The sequence below is a fragment of the Eucyclogobius newberryi genome, unplaced genomic scaffold (genome assembly GCF_026437365.1).
Source record: "Eucyclogobius newberryi isolate DKJ021-1_F unplaced genomic scaffold, fEucNew1.0.hap1 SCAF_77, whole genome shotgun sequence".
NCBI lineage: Eukaryota > Metazoa > Chordata > Actinopteri > Gobiiformes > Gobiidae > Eucyclogobius > Eucyclogobius newberryi.
In genome coordinates, this window is record NW_027316467.1 from 222,242 (window position 1) to 241,839 (window position 19,598).

Here is a 19,598-nt window from a genome sequence, read left to right on the forward strand (position 1 = left end):
TAGACCTCAGGGGAACTGTCTGTAGACCTCAGAGGAACTGTCAGTAGACCTCAGGGGAACTGTCTGTAGAGCTCAGGAACTGTCAGTAGACCTCAGGGGAACTGTCTGTAGACCTCAGGGGAACTGTCAGTAGACCTCAGGGGAACTGTCAGTAGACCTCAGAGGAACTGTCAGTAGACCTCAGAGGAACTGTCAGTAGACCTCAGAGGAACTGTCAGTAGACCTCAGGGGAACTGTCAGTAGACCTCAGGGGAACTGTCAGTAGACCTCAGAGGAACTGTCAGTAGACCTCAGAGGAACTGTCAGTAGACCTCAGGGGAACTGTCAGTAGACCTCAGGGGAACTGTCAGTAGACCTCAGGGGAACTGTCTGTAGACCTCAGGGGAACTGTCAGTAAACCTCAGGGGAACTGTCAGTAGACCTCAGGGGAACTGTCAGTAGACCTCAGAGGAACTGTCTGTAGACCTCAGAGGAACTGTCAGTAGACCTCAGAGGAACTGTCAGTAGACCTCAGAGGAACTGTCAGTAGACCTCAGAGGAACTGTCAGTAGACCTCAGAGGAACTGTCAGTAGACCTCAGAGGAACTGTCAGTAGACCTCAGAGGAACTGTCTGTAAACCTCAGGGGAACTGTCAGTAGACCTCAGAGGAACTGTCTGTAGAGCTCAGGGGAACTGTCAGTAGACCTCAGAGGAACTGTCTGTAGACCTCAGGGGAACTCTGTAGACCTCAGGGGAACTGTCTGTAGACCTCAGGGGAACTGTCTGTAGACCTCAGAGGAACTGTCAGTAGACCTCAGGGGAACTGTCTGTAGAGCTCAGGGGAACTGTCAGTAGACCTCAGGGGAACTTTCAGTAGACCTCAGAGGAACTGTCTGTAGACCTCAGGGGAACTGTCTGTAGACCTCAGGGGAACTCTGTAGACCTCAGAGGAACTGTCAGTAGACCTCAGGGGAACTGTCTGTAGACCTCAGAGGAACTGTCAGTAGACCTCAGGGGAACTGTCTGTAGAGCTCAGGGGAACTGTCTGTAGAGCTCAGGGGAACTGTCAGTAGACCTCAGGGGAACTTTCAGTAGACCTCAGAGGAACTGTCTGTAGACCTCAGAGGAACTGTCTGTAGACCTCAGGGGAACTGTCTGTAGACCTCAGGGGAACTGTCAGTAGACCTCAGGGGAACTGTCTGTAGACCTCAGGGGAACTGTCAGTAGACCTCAGAGGAACTGTCAGTAGACCTCAGGGGAACTGTCAGTAGACCTCAGAGGAACTGTCAGTAGACCTCAGAGGAACTGTCAGTAGACCTCAGGGGAACTGTCAGTAGACCTCAAGGGGACTGTCAGTAGACCTCAAGGGAACTGTCTGTAGACCTCAGGGGAACTGTCAGTAAACCTCAGGGGAACTGTCAGTAGACCTCAAGGGAACTGTCTGTAGACCTCAAGGGAACTGTCAGTAAACCTCAGGGGAACTGTCAGTAGACCTCAAGGGAACTGTCAGTAGACCTCAGGGGAACTGTCAGTAGACCTCAAGGGAACTGTCTGTAGACCTCAAGGGAACTGTCAGTAGACCTCAGAGGAACTGTCAGTAGACCTCAGAGGAACTGTCAGTAGACCTCAGGGGAACTGTCTGTAGACCTCAGGGGAACTGTCAGTAGACCTCAGAGGAACTGTCAGTAGACCTCAGAGGAACTGTCAGTAGACCTCAGGGGAACTGTCAGTAGACCTCAGAGGAACTGTCAGTAGACCTCAGGGGAACTGTCAGTAGACCTCAGGGGAACTGTCTGTAGACCTCAGAGGAACTGTCAGTAGACCTCAGGAACTGTCAGTAGACCTCAGGGGAACTGTCTGTAGACCTCAGGAACTGTCAGTAGACCTCAGAGGAACTGTCAGTAGACCTCAGGAACTGTCAGTAGACCTCAGGAACTGTCAGTAGACCTCAGGGGAACTGTCTGTAGACCTCATGAACTGTCAGTAGACCTCAGGAACTGTCAGTAGACCTCAGGAACTGTCAGTAGACCTCAGGAACTGTCAGTAGACCTCAGAGGAACTGTCAGTAGACCTCAGGAACTGTCAGTAGACCTCAGGAACTGTCAGTAGACCTCAGAGGAACTGTCAGTAGACCTCAGGAACTGTCAGTAGACCTCAGAGGAACTGTCAGTAGACCTCAGAGGAACTGTCAGTAGACCTCAGAGGAACTGTCTGTAGACCTCAGAGGAACTGTCTATAGACCTCAGAGGAACTGTCTGTAGACCTCAGGGGAACTGTCAGTAGACCTCAGGGGAACTGTCTGTAGACCTCAGGGGAACTGTCAGTAGACCTCAGGGGAACTGTCAGTAGACCTCAGAGGAACTGTCAGTAGACCTCAGAGGAACTGTCAGTAGACCTCAGAGGAACTGTCAGTAGACCTCAGGGGAACTGTCAGTAGACCTCAGGGGAACTGTCAGTAGACCTCAGAGGAACTGTCAGTAGACCTCAGAGGAACTGTCAGTAGACCTCAGGGGAACTGTCAGTAGACCTCAGGGGAACTGTCAGTAGACCTCAGGGGAACTGTCTGTAGACCTCAGGGGAACTGTCAGTAAACCTCAGGGGAACTGTCAGTAGACCTCAGGGGAACTGTCAGTAGACCTCAGAGGAACTGTCTGTAGACCTCAGAGGAACTGTCAGTAGACCTCAGAGGAACTGTCAGTAGACCTCAGAGGAACTGTCAGTAGACCTCAGAGGAACTGTCAGTAGACCTCAGAGGAACTGTCTGTAAACCTCAGGGGAACTGTCAGTAGACCTCAGAGGAACTGTCTGTAGAGCTCAGGGGAACTGTCAGTAGACCTCAGAGGAACTGTCTGTAGACCTCAGGGGAACTCTGTAGACCTCAGGGGAACTGTCTGTAGACCTCAGGGGAACTGTCTGTAGACCTCAGAGGAACTGTCAGTAGACCTCAGGGGAACTGTCTGTAGAGCTCAGGGGAACTGTCAGTAGACCTCAGGGGAACTTTCAGTAGACCTCAGAGGAACTGTCTGTAGACCTCAGGGGAACTGTCTGTAGACCTCAGGGGAACTCTGTAGACCTCAGAGGAACTGTCAGTAGACCTCAGGGGAACTGTCTGTAGACCTCAGAGGAACTGTCAGTAGACCTCAGGGGAACTGTCTGTAGAGCTCAGGGGAACTGTCAGTAGACCTCAGGGGAACTTTCAGTAGACCTCAGAGGAACTGTCTGTAGACCTCAGAGGAACTGTCTGTAGACCTCAGGGGAACTGTCTGTAGACCTCAGGGGAACTGTCAGTAGACCTCAGGGGAACTGTCTGTAGACCTCAGGGGAACTGTCAGTAGACCTCAGAGGAACTGTCAGTAGACCTCAGGGGAACTGTCAGTAGACCTCAGAGGAACTGTCAGTAGACCTCAGAGGAACTGTCAGTAGACCTCAGGGGAACTGTCAGTAGACCTCAAGGGGACTGTCAGTAGACCTCAAGGGAACTGTCTGTAGACCTCAGGGGAACTGTCAGTAAACCTCAGGGGAACTGTCAGTAGACCTCAAGGGAACTGTCTGTAGACCTCAAGGGAACTGTCAGTAAACCTCAGGGGAACTGTCAGTAGACCTCAAGGGAACTGTCAGTAGACCTCAGGGGAACTGTCAGTAGACCTCAAGGGAACTGTCTGTAGACCTCAAGGGAACTGTCAGTAGACCTCAGAGGAACTGTCAGTAGACCTCAGAGGAACTGTCAGTAGACCTCAGGGGAACTGTCTGTAGACCTCAGGGGAACTGTCAGTAGACCTCAGGGGAACTGTCAGTAGACCTCAGAGGAACTGTCAGTAGACCTCAGGGGAACTGTCAGTAGACCTCAGGGGAACTGTCTGTAGACCTCAGAGGAACTGTCAGTAGACCTCAGGAACTGTCAGTAGACCTCAGGGGAACTGTCTGTAGACCTCAGGAACTGTCAGTAGACCTCAGAGGAACTGTCAGTAGACCTCAGGAACTGTCAGTAGACCTCAGGAACTGTCAGTAGACCTCAGGGGAACTGTCTGTAGACCTCATGAACTGTCAGTAGACCTCAGGAACTGTCAGTAGACCTCAGGAACTGTCAGTAGACCTCAGGAACTGTCAGTAGACCTCAGAGGAACTGTCAGTAGACCTCAGGAACTGTCAGTAGACCTCAGGAACTGTCAGTAGACCTCAGAGGAACTGTCAGTAGACCTCAGGAACTGTCAGTAGACCTCAGAGGAACTGTCAGTAGACCTCAGAGGAACTGTCAGTAGACCTCAGAGGAACTGTCAGTAGACCTCAGGGGAACTGTCAGTAGACCTCAGGGGAACTGTCAGTAGACCTCAGGGGAACTGTCTGTAGACCTCAGGGGAACTGTCAGTAAACCTCAGGGGAACTGTCAGTAGACCTCAGGGGAACTGTCAGTAGACCTCAGAGGAACTGTTAGTAGACCTCAGAGGAACTGTCAGTAGACCTCAGAGGAACTGTCAGTAGACCTCAGAGGAACTGTCAGTAGACCTCAGGGGAACTGTCAGTAGACCTCAGAGGAACTGTCTGTAGACCTCAGAGGAACTGTCAGTAGACCTCAGAGGAACTGTCAGTAGACCTCAGGGGAACTGTCTGTAGACCTCAGAGGAACTGTCAGTAGACCTCAGGGGAACTGTCAGTAGACCTCAGGAACTGTCAGTAGACCTCAGGAACTGTCAGTAGACCTCAGAGGAACTGTCTGTAGACCTCAGGAACTGTCAGTAGACCTCAGGAACTGTCAGTAGACCTCAGAGGAACTGTCAGTAGACCTCAGGAACTGTCAGTAGACCTCAGAGGAACTGTCAGTAGACCTCAGGAACTGTCAGTAGACCTCAGAGGAACTGTCAGTAGACCTCAGGAACTGTCAGTAGACCTCAGAGGAACTGTCAGTAGACCTCAGAGGAACTGTCAGTAGACCTCAGAGGAACTGTCAGTAGACCTCAGAGGAACTGTCAGTAGACCTCAGAGGAACTGTCAGTAGACCTCAGAGGAACTGTCAGTAGACTAGTGCAAGGCGACAGCAGAGCGGGCGACTCTGATCGCCAGGAGCATGTTTTACCGATGGACCCTCTCTTGACCCTCTCTTGACCCTCTCTTGCTTGACCCTCTCTTGACCCTCTCTTGACCCTCTCTTGCTTGACCCTCTCTTGACCCTCTCTTGACCCTCTCTTGCTTGACCCTCTCTTGACCCTCTCTTGACCTTCTCTTGACCCTCAGACGCTGCCGTCGGTGGCGCCGCGCCTCGTGGCCGTCAGTAAAACCAAACCTCCTGAGATGGTGGTGGAAGCGTACAGACACGGACAACGCAACTTTGGAGAAAACTACGTGAGTCACATTTTCATAAACATGAAGAACACACACATGACACACATATGACACACACACATGAGACACATATGACACACACACATGAGACACATATGACACACACACATGAAACACACACATGACACACACACATGACACACACATGACACACACACATGACACACACACATGACACACACACATGACACACACACATGACACACACACATGACACACATATGACACACACACATGAAACACACACATGACACACACACATGACACACACACATGACACACACACATGACACACACACATGACACACATATGACACACACACATGAAACACACACATGACACACACATGACACACACACATGACACACACACATGACACACACACATGACACACACATATGACACACACACATGACACACACATGACACACACACATGACACACACACATGACACACACACATGACACACACACATGACACACACATGACACACACATGACACACACACATGACACACACACATGACACACACACATGACACACACACATGACACACACACATGACACACACATATGACACACACACATGACACACACATGACACACACATGACACACACACATGACACACACACATGACACACACACATGACACACACACATGACACACACACACATGACACACACACACATGACACACACACATGACACACACATGACACACACACATGACACACACACATGGCACACACATGACACACACACATGACACACACACATGACACACACATGACACACACACATGACACACACATGAAACACACACATGACACACACACATGACACACACACATGAAACACACATGACACACACACATGACACACACACATGACACACACACATGACACACACACATGGCACACACATGACACACACACATGACACACACACATGACACACATGACACACACATGACACACACATGACACACACACATGACACACACATGACACACACACATGACACACACATGACACACACACATGACACACACACATGACACACACATGACACACACACATGACACACACATGACACACACATGACACAAATGACACACACATGACACACACATGACACACACATGACACACACATGACACACACACATGACACACACATGACACACACATGACACAAATGACACACACATGACACACACATGACACACACATGACACACATGACACACACATGACACACACATGACACACACACATGACACACACTCTTTCCCATGTTTATGTGGCGTTGTCATGGTGACAGGCGTCTCTGATGGACACATCACTTTTAGATTGATTCTGTCCCATATCAGCGCATTATCTGCCTCTGCCAAGCCCCCGGAAGCCAAGATGGCCGCCATTGAAGCCTATGGAGCTGCTCATTGGCTCATGGTTCCAAAAACGTGTTTTAGTTCCGCATTACTTCCTGAACACTGGTATATCTCCTCCCACTTTTGTGAGGTCATCGCCGTGAGGCTTTGGCGTCGGGAGCGCGCACGTCACAGCAGCGCGACAGACTGAGAAGAGTCAACACGGACTTTTGGAATAATTCGGCTTGAAATAGTCTGTTTACGTAACGTATAATGATGAATTGTTATATCCATCTATAAATATACATGTATCATGTTGTAAAGCTCTGATATTTAAGAGAATTATAAAGAAGTGTTAAGATAAAAAAGTCTGGTTTAATGACAATGAATTACATTTAGAGGTTTAATAACGTCCTCATCATTTTCTGTAGTTTTTGGTTTGGGTATTTATTTTGTTATTAACTTTTCAGTTATTAATTTACATAATATAATTTGGCCAATATGCATTTTTTTAATCAGATGAGAAGAAATATAAAATATAATCATCGATTCTGTTACATAATTGAGTTAAGCAGTATTTAATTATATTCAGTTTCCTTTTGTGTCGTTTTTTGTATCATGTCAATCTTTAATAAATACAAAACACATTTGTTTATTAATGTATTTAATACGAATAATGAACATGAATGAACTTGTTCAATAAATGCAAATCTGATTATAACTACAAATGATAAATTGATTTTAGCCAGTTTTAGTTGAGTTTTAAAGCTACAATGTGGGAGTCCCTTATTAAGGAGTTTGAGTCTGTGTAATGTTCATTATTATTATCATCATTAATAGAATCAGAAAAGGTTTATTCCATTGTCAAAGAACAGAATTCACAAACAGTGGAACTTGCTTTGGTGATTCAGTGCAACATAAAAATATTAACAATGATAAAACAACCTGTATAAGTCAAATAGAACAAACTGAATAAGATAAGATATTCTTTTATTGTCCACACATGAGGAAATGTCGTTGTTGCAACACAGTAGATACAGAGGAAAAGGACAGAAAACTTAATAGATCGATCTTAATAGAAGAACTCTTATAAACAAAAACTCCTCTAGACAGAACCTCTCACACCTTAATAAAGAATGGAGGGGGAAATAAAGATAAAGATAAAATAAAAACAGCATAAGACAAAATAATACTAATAATAATGGTAAAATAAACACTCTTTTTACATCAGTTATATGCACATGAATGTGACATTATTGCGTTAAATACTGAATATCTCAGTATTTAACAAGACTTTGTTTCCATGGCTACGCAGTCTTCTGTACTTCAGTAACTGCACCGTTCAGCTCCATCGTATGACTGAGACAAACAGAACATGTCACAGCTTTAGATTATACAAGTCATATAACATACACTTCACATGTTTAGATTATACAAGTCATATAACATACACTTCATATGTTTAGATTATACAAGTCATATAACATACACTTCACATGTTTAGATTATACAAGTCATATAACATACACTTCACATGTTTAGATTATACAAGTCATATAACATACACTTCACATGTTTATATTAATACAAGTCATATAACATACACTTCATATGTTTAGATTAATACAAGTCATATAACATACACTTCACATGTTTAGATTAATACAAGTCATATAACATACACTTCATATGTTTAGATTAATACAAGTCATATAACATACACTTCACATGTTTAGATTATACAAGTCATATAACATACACTTCACATGTTTAGATTATACAAGTCATATAACATACACTTCACATGTTTATATTAATACAAGTCATATAACATACACTTCATATGTTTAGATTAATACAAGTCATATAACATACACTTCACATGTTTAGATTAATACAAGTCATATAACATACACTTCATATGTTTAGATTATACAAGTCATATAACATACACTTCATATGTTTAGATTATACAAGTCATATAACATACACTTCACATGTTTAGATTATACAAGTCATATAACATACACTTCACATGTTTAGATTTATACAAGTCATATAACATACACTTCATATGTTTAGATTATACAAGTCATATAACATACACTTCATATGTTTAGATTATACAAGTCATATAACATACACTTCACATGTTTAGATTATACAAGTCATATAACATACACTTCACATGTTTAGATTATACAAGTCATATAACATACACTTCACATGTTTATATTAATACAAGTCATATAACATACACTTCATATGTTTAGATTAATACAAGTCATATAACATACACTTCACATGTTTAGATTAATACAAGTCATATAACATACACTTCATATGTTTAGATTAATACAAGTCATATAACATACACTTCATATGTTTAGATTAATACAAGTCATATAACATACACTTCATATGTTTAGATTATACAAGTCATATAACACACACTTCATATGTTTAGATTATACAAGTCATATAACATACACTTCACATGTTTAGATTATACAAGTCATATAACATACACTTCATATGTTTAGATGATACAAGTCATATAACATACACTTCATATGTTTAGATGATACAAGTCATATAACATACACTTCATATGTTTTAGATTATACAAGTCATATAACATACACTTCACATGTTTAGATTATACAAGTCATATAACATACACTTCATATGTTTAGATTAATACAAGTCATATAACATACACTTCATATGTTTAGATTAATACAAGTCATATAACATACACTTCACATGTTTAGATTAATACAAGTCATATAACATACACTTCATATGTTTAGATTAATACAAGTCATATAACATACACTTCATATGTTTAGATTAATACAAGTCATATAACATACACTTCACATGTTTAGATTATACAAGTCATATAACATACACTTCACATGTTTATATTATACAAGTCATATAACATACACTTCACATGTTTAGATTAATACAAGTCATATAACATACACTTCATATGTTTAGATTAATACAAGTCATATAACATACACTTCATATGTTTAGATTATACAAGTCATATAACATACACTTCACATGTTTAGATTATACAAGTCATATAACATACACTTCACATGTTTTAGATTATAAAAGTCATATAACATACACTTCATATGTTTGTCCTGAAGCTGCTTCACAGACACATGTGACACAGCAGTGGCTCTTTTGAAGAACAATTATCATTTAGTTTTTTTGGTCATAACAAAACAGACATTTTATAAATTCAAAATACTGATTCTACTGTTTACTTTTAGTCGAGGCAGAAGTTATTATTAAAATACCTTTTGCTTTGGAGTCGTCAGGAGTTTACTTGAGATGACTCTGTGTCTGCAGTGACCTGTAGTGACCTGTAGTGACCTGTAGTGACCTGTAGTGACCAGTAGTGACCTGCAGTGACCTGTAGTGACCTGTAGTGACCTGTAGTGACCTGCAGTGACCTGCAGTGACCTGCAGTGACCTGTAGTGACCTGCAGTGACCTGCAGTGACCTGCAGTGACCTGTAGTGACCTGTAGTGACCTGCAGTGACCTGTAGTGACCTGTAGTGACCTGTAGTGACCAGTAGTGACCTGCAGTGACCTGTAGTGACCTGTAGTGACCTGTAGTGACCTGCAGTGACCTGCAGTGACCTGCAGTGACCTGTAGTGACCTGCAGTGACCTGTAGTGACCTGTAGTGACCTGTAGTGACCTGTAGTGACCTGCAGTGACCTGTAGTGACCTGCAGTGACCTGTAGTGACCTGTAGTGACCTGCAGTGACCTGCAGTGACCTGTAGTGACCTGCAGTGACCTGTAGTGACCTGTAGAGCTCTGGTCAGCACAGACAGACTAAACTCACTGGTCAGCTCTGAAGATGAGAAAGATACTCATTAGAACATTGATATATTCTGCACATTTAACAGAGAAAAGCTGGAATATGTTATTGACAGATTTACATTTCGCTCTGTAACACAAAAGTTCCTCTTTTCACATTAATTTTTAAAGCTAGAACCAAAAGTCATTTACTTATGCATAAGTTTAAACCTTAGAAGTTAGAACATAACTGACATGTTTGCTAAATCTACATATTCCATGGAAGTAAATCCATGACATTCCTATACAAAACAAGCGTGTGCTTTGCTGTTTAAACACAGCACACGTCATTATTAAATGGGTAATAAAACCTCAAATGTGGTCTCAGCCCCTGTAAGTACAGGACTGTCACTTTTAAACACCTTTACATTTATATATGTAAGATATGACCCATTATAGACCGCGGTGAAGTTAGTTTCACGTTGGACGTTGGATATTCGCCTCCGCAACTAGAGCGGGAGCTTCCTCTGAGTGTGCCCCGCCTGCAGTAGCTCGACGCGGGGAGCTGCGCGCTGAAGTGCCGCTTGGTGCGCCAGTTAGGGACCGTCTCTAAAGTACCGTTTGTTATCTTAAAAAATATAAACATATTTATAAAAAAAACAAAAAAAAACAACAACATTGAGCATGAATCCAAGTTGCTAATCCTAGATGTCATAGTCCTTTTGGGCTAAAAAATTAACCCTTTGTAGATTTTTAAAGAATATTTTTAGTCAAAAAACAAGGATTCTTTACAATAGCTCCTAAGTCAACTGACCTAGAAAGTCAAACCCAAGTGATTATAGTAGTTGTGGTCTCCAGGTATCACGCACACCTTTTACTTTTTCAAATTAACCCTTTATAGATTTTTAAGGAATATTTTTTGTCAAAAGAACAGGATTCTTTTCAATAGCTCCTAAGTCAGCTGACCTAGAAAGTCAAACCCAAGTGATTATAGTAGATTGAGTCTCCAGGTAACACCTTTTACTTTTTCAATTTAACCCTTTTTGAATTTTAAGGAATGTTTTCCGCCAAAAATCAAGGATTATTTTAGCAGTTAGCAAACACCGTAGAGTTGCTGAACTGACTGGTAAACAGTCAAGGAAACGGCCTGTGCTACTGGACCCTGGACCACAGAATGTCAGCAGAGCTTTGAGGCCTTAAAAGCCAAGCTCACCACGGCCCCGGTACTTTGCCTACGCTGACTTCTCCCTCCCATTCATTCTGAGCGCAACATGTCCAACTACAGCTCCATGAAGCTAGAGTTGTTGGCCCTTAAGTGGGCCCTGACTGAGAAATTCAGGGAGTAACTGCTAGGACACAAATGCGTGATCTATATGGACAACAATCCCCTGAGTCATCCCTCCTCAGACACACTGGGAGCTGTTGAGCAGTGCTGGGCCGCCCAGTTGGCCTCTTTTGATTTTGAATTAAAATATCGTTCAGGTAAGTGTAACCAAAATGCTGACACTTTGTCTCGCCAGCCTGGCACTTCCTTACAGGAAGTGGCACCGGGAACTTGGGGCACATGTCTGCCTGGGCAGTTAAAACAAGCCCTACAAGGAATGGTTACACAGGCAACACAGTCCTTGTGACTTTTCTACCGCAAGTTGCCCCTGCTGACCTCCGCGAGCGGAGATCCTGACCTTTTGGCAACAAAATCGACAGCCCACTCGTGAAGAGCGACGAGCCCTCTCTTCGACTGCCCTCTTAGTGCTGGCCCAGTGGGACCGCCTGGTAGAGTTAGAGGGGCTGCTGTATTGGCAGGTGTTTCGTCCTGACGGTGGTGGGGCTGTGTATCAACTCCTTCTGCCTAAAGCCTTGGTCCAGAATGTCCTCACCCAGGTCCATCAGGAGCATGGACACCAAGGAATAGAGAGGACTCTGGCCTTGCTGTGTTCCCGGTGCTATTGGCCAGGTATGTCACGGGAGGTAGCCCAATGGTGCCAGGCTTGTGAGAGATGTCAGCATGCAAAGGACAACCAATCGGTTCCTCACGCCTTTATGGGCCACTTACTGGCTTCACAGCCAAACGAGATCCTTGCTATCGACTTTACCCTGTTAGAGCAGACCTCCACTGGTCTGGAAAACGTGCTGTTCATGACTGACGTTTTTAGCAAATACACACTTGTAGTTCCAACCCGCAACAAGCACGCTTCCACTGTGGCGCAAGTCCTGGTCACAGAGTGGTTTGCAAAGTTTGGTGTTCCGGCACGCATACACTCGGACCAGGGACGAAACTTTGAGAGCCCTCTCATCCAGCAGTTGTGTAAGCTGTATGAGATTACAAAGTCTCGGATATTGAACTATTGGCTATTGGCATGAGGCCATATTATCTGCCCCGGGAGTTCTCGCATGTGATTTTGATCGTAGTCTATGTGGCCCCGTCTGCCAATGCTGAATATGCTTGTGAAGCACTGCTCTCCTGCACTTGTAGGCTGCAAACACAGCATCCACAGGCTCTCTTCCTCATCTCTGGTGACTTTAACCACGCTTCTCCCTCTTCTGTTCTACCAACATACACCCAGTATGTCACCTGCCCCACCAGAAACAATAGAACATTGGACTTGTTTTTTGCCAACACCAAAGAGGCTTATTCTTCTTCCCCCCTCCCTCCCCTGGGCAGCTCGGACCACAACCTTGTACATCTGAGGCCTGTGTATGAACCCATCATGCGCAGGCAGCCTGTGGTGTCCCGTGTGGTGAGGATGTGGTCTGCTGAGAGCGAGGAGGCTCTGAGGGACTGCTTCAGCACCACTGTCTGGACTGAGCTTTACGGCCATGGGGAGGACATCAACACCATCAGAGAGTGCATCACGGACTACATCAACTTCTGTTTTGAGAACATTGTTCCCTCCCGGACGGTGCGGTGTTTTCCAAACAACAAGCCATGGATTACCCGTGAACTGAAGGCTCTGCTGAAGGAGAAGAAGAGAGCCTTCAGGTCAGGGAACAAGGAGGAGCTGAGGACTGTGCAGAAAAAGCTGAGGAGGAAGATCAGGCAGGCTGAAGCCGGCTACAAGAGGAGGATGGAGGAGCAGCTGCAGCAGAAGAACATTCAGGGAGTGTGGAGAAGCCTGAAAACCATCTTGGGCTTCAAAATCTCCCCTGCCCAGACAGAGGGGGATCTATAGTGGGTGAATGATTTAAATGCTCACTTCTTGAGATTTGATTGGTCACCCGCCCCTCCCCCTGCACAGCTGCATGCGCCCTCTTCCACAGCTGGACAATGCCCTGCATCCGTTCCTCTTCATTTCTACGCCCCGGACCATCAGCTCCCCACTTCGCCTGGATTCACCCATCCCCCCAGCACACAGTCCCCCTGCCAACCACTGACTGTCACAGCAGCACAGGTGAGGAGTGAGCGGAAGAGGATTAAAGTGAGGAAGGCAGCAGGACCTGACGGCATCAGCCCCAGGCTCCTTAAGTCCTGCGCAGATGAACTGTGTGGAGTTATGGAGCATGTCTTCAACATGAGCCTGAAGCTGAGGGTGGTAACACAGGTCTGGAAGACCTCCTGTCTGGTACCTGTGCCCAAGACACCGCGCGCCAAAGACCTCAACAGCTTCAGGCCGGTGGCTCTCACGTCCCATCTGATGAAGACACTGGAGCGGCTGGTCCTGGACCACCTCCGCTCCACCGTGAGCTCAGTCATGGACCCGCTGCAGTTTGCATACCGGCCTTGCATTGGAGTGGAGGTCGCCATCATCTCCCTGCTGCACCGCTCTCTCTCACCTGGAAAAGCCTGGCAGCTCTGTGAGGTTCCTGTTCTTCGATCTTTCCAGTGCCTTCAACACCATCAGCTCCTGAGGGACAAGCTGGAGACGGCTGGTGTGGAGTATGACCTGGCAGAGTGGATCCTGGACTACCTCACGGACCAACCCCAGTTTGTGAGAGCACGGGACTGTGTGTCTGACACTCGGACCTGCAGTGTGGGGGCGCCCCAGGGCACTGTCCTCGCACCCTTTCTCTTCACCCTTTACACTGCAGACTTCAGACACGACACTGCAGAAGTTCTCTGACGACTCTGCCATCATCGGACTCATCACGGACGATGATGATGCAGAGTACAGGGGACTGGCGCAGGACTTTGTGGACTGGTGTTAGCGGAACCAGCTCCTCATCAACGCGGGGAAGACCAAGAAGATGGTGGTGGATTTCCGCAGACGCCACCCCACTGCCCCCTCACCAGTGAACATCCAGGGAAGGGACATTGAGAGAGTGGACTCATACAAGTACCTGGGTGTTCATCTGAACCACAAACTGGACTGGACTCATAACACAGACGCACTGTACAGGAAGAGCCAGAGTTGGCTCTACCTCCTGAGGAGACTCAGGTCTTTTGGAGTGACAGGGCCACTCCTGAAGACCTTCTATGACTCTGTGGTGGCATCAGCCCTCCTGAACGGTGTGGCCTGCTGGAGCAGCAGCATCGCAGAGAGGGAGAGGAGGAGGCTGGACAAAGTCATCAAGAAGTCCAGCTCCGTCCTGGGCTGCGCTCTGGACTCGGTGCAGGAGGTGGGGGACAGAAGGGTCCTGGCTGGATTCACATCTATGCTGGACCATGAGTGCCACCCCCTGCAGGACACTCTCTCCGCTCTGGAGAGCAGCTTCAGTGAGAGACTGATCCACCCTCGCTGTGTGAAGGAGAGGTTTCGCAGGTCTTTCCTTCCTGTTGCTATCAGACTTTATAACAAACACTGTTAGTCCTGAACACTCGCAATACTGACTTAACAATGTGCAATTCCGTCATATGTGCAATATGTGCCGTCATGACACATATTCATGTGCAATTACTGTCGTGATCACGTGCAATGGTATTTATGTATTTATGTATTTATTTTTATCTTTATTATTTTTCCCCTCCATCCCTTGTTGGGTAATGTGAGTTTTTGTTTATAAGAGATCTTCTACTGAAAGTGTTTTTCAAACTTCCTATAAGTGATCTGTTCTTTTCTTCTGTATCTACCTCTGTATCTACCTGCGTTGCATCAATGAAATTTCCCCATGTGGGACAATAAAGGAATATCTTATCTTGTCTTATCTTACTCCGTACCACCCAGCAGGAAATGGGCAGTGTGAGCGGTTCAATCGAACACTTCACAATATGTTGCGTGCTCTTCCTGCATCCCGTAAGGGGGACTGGAGTGGTTGCTTACCCCAGGTGCTCTACGCATATAACACCACTCTCCACCAGTCCACTGGTGAGTCTCCATTCTTCCTGATGTTTGGGCAAGAACCACGTCTGCCTATTGATTGCTTGTTGGGTAGGGTGCAAGACCCCGGGGGGGGGGGAAGTGTGCATGAGTGGGTGTTACGACCACCCGGCTCAACGGCAGCCAAACAAAGAGGGGAGTCCACACAGCACTCACAATAATTAATAGTATATTTTTATTATAAATAATCAGGCCCTGCAAAAGAAACTAATGTATCTGTGTAGATGGCAACTAAATAAGTGTAGTGTGATATGTATCGTTGCAATGAAAATGTGCAAAAATAAACAGAATTAAACTGTGCTGCCACACAGTACAGCAACCAGTCTTGGGGCGCGGCGAGAGAGAGAGACCGCTCCCACCAGCCTCCCTTATATCCAGGCTGGCTCCACTCAAGCCAAACGATCCTAAGGTGTGTTAGGAGGGACCTGCAGTGGAGAGAATCACCTGGCAACCAGGAGAGGGTGCTGACTCCCACTGCCCAGGGAGCTGACACCCCTACAGAATCCCTAGGTTCGTAACAGTGGGTGAAAAGAGCACCAGACGCGTCTTCAGGTGGCTTTCAACGGGGCAAGAGAAAGATTGCGTCTGGCGGCCTCACGCAGAAAGGCAAATCATGACCAACGGGTCATAGATGTGCCATTTAAGGAAGGCCAGCTGGTGCTACTTCGCGAATACAGTGCTAGGGGTTGTCGGAAGACCCAAGACCTGTGGGGTCCTCAACCTATGTTGTCCTGCAAGCCCCAAGGGAAGATGGTGTGGTGTACACGGTGGCTCCTGTGGATCAACAAACCAAGGTAAAAAGGGTCCACCGATCCCCGTTGAAGGCCCTGCTTTGCAGTGACTCCCCTGCCACTGTCCCTGGTGTGAATCCTCCGGATGCACCTGTAGCACCAATCGTAGAGTCATTTGAGGATGATTTGTTTTTACAGCCGCCGGTGCGGCAGCCAACAGTTGTGCCCCAAAACTCCTCCCACGTCCCATTACACGTGCCGAGTGCTCAAGAACCATTAGTTGCTCTCCCCACCGTGGTCACTGACCAGGCTCCGCCAGCAATTGACGCTGTGGCCAATCCTGGCTTCAGCGAGGCATCTGTACGCCGGTCCACTCGCACGACCGCTGGCCAATACCTAAATCCCCACCGTATTCCAAGGTCCCTAGTTGAACAACCATCCGGCCAAGGTGCTCCTGTGTCATCCTCCAGGCTGACACAAGTAGTTTTTAGGCCTTGGTGTTAAGTTGTGTTTCATCGTCGGGGCGACGATGCATTTCGGGGGGGGGGTGGAATGTGGCAATATGGGCTGTAGAGGCCTGTGCTGAGGGTACACTTACCTGCCGCTCCGTGGCGCTCAGCTGGCAGACACTTTAAGCGCGCCCTCCTCATCCGCCTCTCGTTTCACCCACACGCTCTTCCGGGCCTTGGTTGTTGGCCACTCCGTCCTCCATTCAAGGTAATGACAATCCCGCGGCTTCGATTCATTTCACAAATTCATGAATTAAATTCTTCCGGTAGTGCCGCTGCAGTGCCACAGGCACCCATAATCCGGTCCGGGGCTCTGGCAAATCACCTAGCAGGTAATGAACTCCCAATTCTCCTCAGTCATTCAGTTTCAACGCTCCTAAATCCCGGTTTGCCCCAGATACACCGGTCAAGTACACCCGTTTGGCTTTTAACGCCTTGTCCATGACCACGTGCCGCAGATTGCGGCGAAGGCGCTGTTGTGCGGCAACAGCTGGCCAACGTTGCATGCGCTGGTCCACTCAGTTTGGATGCAGCCTGTGGTGTGGAGCGATCCCATTGAGCAGCTAAGGAAGTATCGTGTGCTACTCCGTCAACCATGCCCGGTATGTGCCGAGAATTTATTTTGATCAGTTTCGATTGAATGTAGTAATTCCACTGGTAATATTGCAGGTCTCCTGTGGTGGTCCGCAGCGGCTTGGGCACGCCCCCCTCTGCTGTTTAGTTCCTTCTTGGCTTCTTTTTGTTTTGTTCCTGCTCTGTTCTGATCCTGTATTGTGCCTATTTTGCCGTCCCGTTTTGTTCCTGTTTTGTCCCTATTTTGATCTTATTTCGCCTACTATTATAATAACTTGGGTTTGACTTTCTAGGTCAGCTGATTTAGAAGCTATTGAAAAGAATCCTTGTTTTTTGACGAAAAATATTCCTTAAAAATCAACAAAGGGTTAAATTGAAAAAGTAAAAGGTGTGCGTGATACCTGGAGACCACAACTACTATAATCACTTAGCGTTTAGTATCTAGGTTTGCTAACTTAGGAGCTTTAGTAGAAAAAGCTTCAGTTGTAGTCATCTGGACTCAGTTTGAAAAAATAGACGTTTTGACTCTCATCCAAGAGTCATTGTCAATAAAAGAATTTAGATCGAGAACTCCGATATTAATACTGTTCTGTGGTAAGACCCGCCCATTGGGAGGAGCCTTCCTGAAGTAGAAAGAGTTGTTTGTTTCAACAGAAACTCCCCCCTTGTATCTACAGAGCCTATTCAGAATTTTAATGGGCTATTAGAATCCTCTTTGTCTTTGTGAGACCCTGGCTCAACCACCCTGAGGACCTGATTAGCATCTAAATTCCTTGGTCCTCTACCTTTCCAGGGGTTCAGTATTCCATTATAAATAACAGGAAGATTAAACCTTAGCCCTCCATTTCTGTTTAAAGAAGGTCTTTCTTTTTTAACAAAAATAGCTTCCTTAACTCCTCTTTCAAACCATCTTTTCTCCCTGCTTAAAACCTTCACCTCACCGTCTTCAAACGAGTGATTAGAGGCTTCAAGATGGAGATGCACGGCGCTCTGAGGTCCTGAACTAGTATTTCTTCTGTGCTGATAGAGCCTCTTATGTAGAGGCTGTTTTGTCTCACCTATGTACCGTTCTTTACAGCTTTCTTCACTGCATTGGATCGAATAAACTACATTGCTCTGTTTTTGAGTCGGCAATTTGTCCTTTGGGTGAACCAGTTTTTGTCTTAAAGTGTTTCCTGGTTTAAAATAAACAGGGACTTCGTGTTGTCTAAAAATTCTCTGCAGTTTTTCCGACAGGCCAGACACATAAGGGATAGAAACACCCTTCCTTCTCTGTTCAGTTTCCCTTTTGTCCTGCTTCTTGGTTCTCTTCACTCTGTTGAGAGCCCAAGCGGGGTAACCACAGGCTGAGAGGGCATTACGGACATGTTTTTCCTCTTTCTTCTTGCCCTCTGAGCTGGTGGGCACACCTTGAGCTCTGTGTTGTAAGGTTCTGATCACACCCAGCTTGTGCTGTAGTGGGTGGTTGGAACCAAAGAGCAGATACTGGTCCGTGTGTGTAGGTTTCCTATATACTTCTATTTGGAGTTTTCCGTCCTCTCCTCTGATCGTGGAACAATCAAGAAAGGCCAAGCGATTCTCCTTAGCGTCTTCTCTTGTAAACCTGATATGTGGGACCACAGCATTGATGTGATCAGAGAAGGTTTCCAGCTCTTGTTTCTTAATTGTTACAAAAGTATCATCGACATAGCGGAGCCACAGTTTTGGAGCTATGCCTGAGAATGAGGACAGTGCCTTCTTCTCAAAGTGCTCCATGTACAGGTTGGCCACTATGGGAGAGACGGGCGAGCCCATGGCACAGCCATGAATCTGTCTGTAAAATTGTCCCCGGAATTGAAAGTAAGTGGTGTTCAGACAGATGTCCAACAGTTTGCATATGTGTTCAGGTGTCAGTTTGGTCCTTTCCTGTAGGGTGGTGTCTTCCTGCAGTCTGATCCTCACTGCTGCTACTGCATCAGAGGTCGGGATGCAGGTGAACAGGGACACAACATCATATGAAACCATGAGGTCATCTGG

The 19,598-nt window shown here is 46.0% G+C and overlaps 1 protein-coding gene across 1 annotated transcript in view; it reads left to right on the forward strand.

Moving 5' to 3' along the window:
• Window positions 1-19,598, forward strand: part of LOC140350637 (pyridoxal phosphate homeostasis protein-like) — a 29,030-nt gene that overhangs the window by 1,575 nt on the left and 7,857 nt on the right. The window contains exon 2 of the mRNA XM_072436201.1: window positions 5,210-5,317. Coding sequence (XP_072292302.1) covers window positions 5,210-5,317 — 108 coding nt within the window. The remainder of the gene's footprint in view (window positions 1-5,209; window positions 5,318-19,598) is intronic.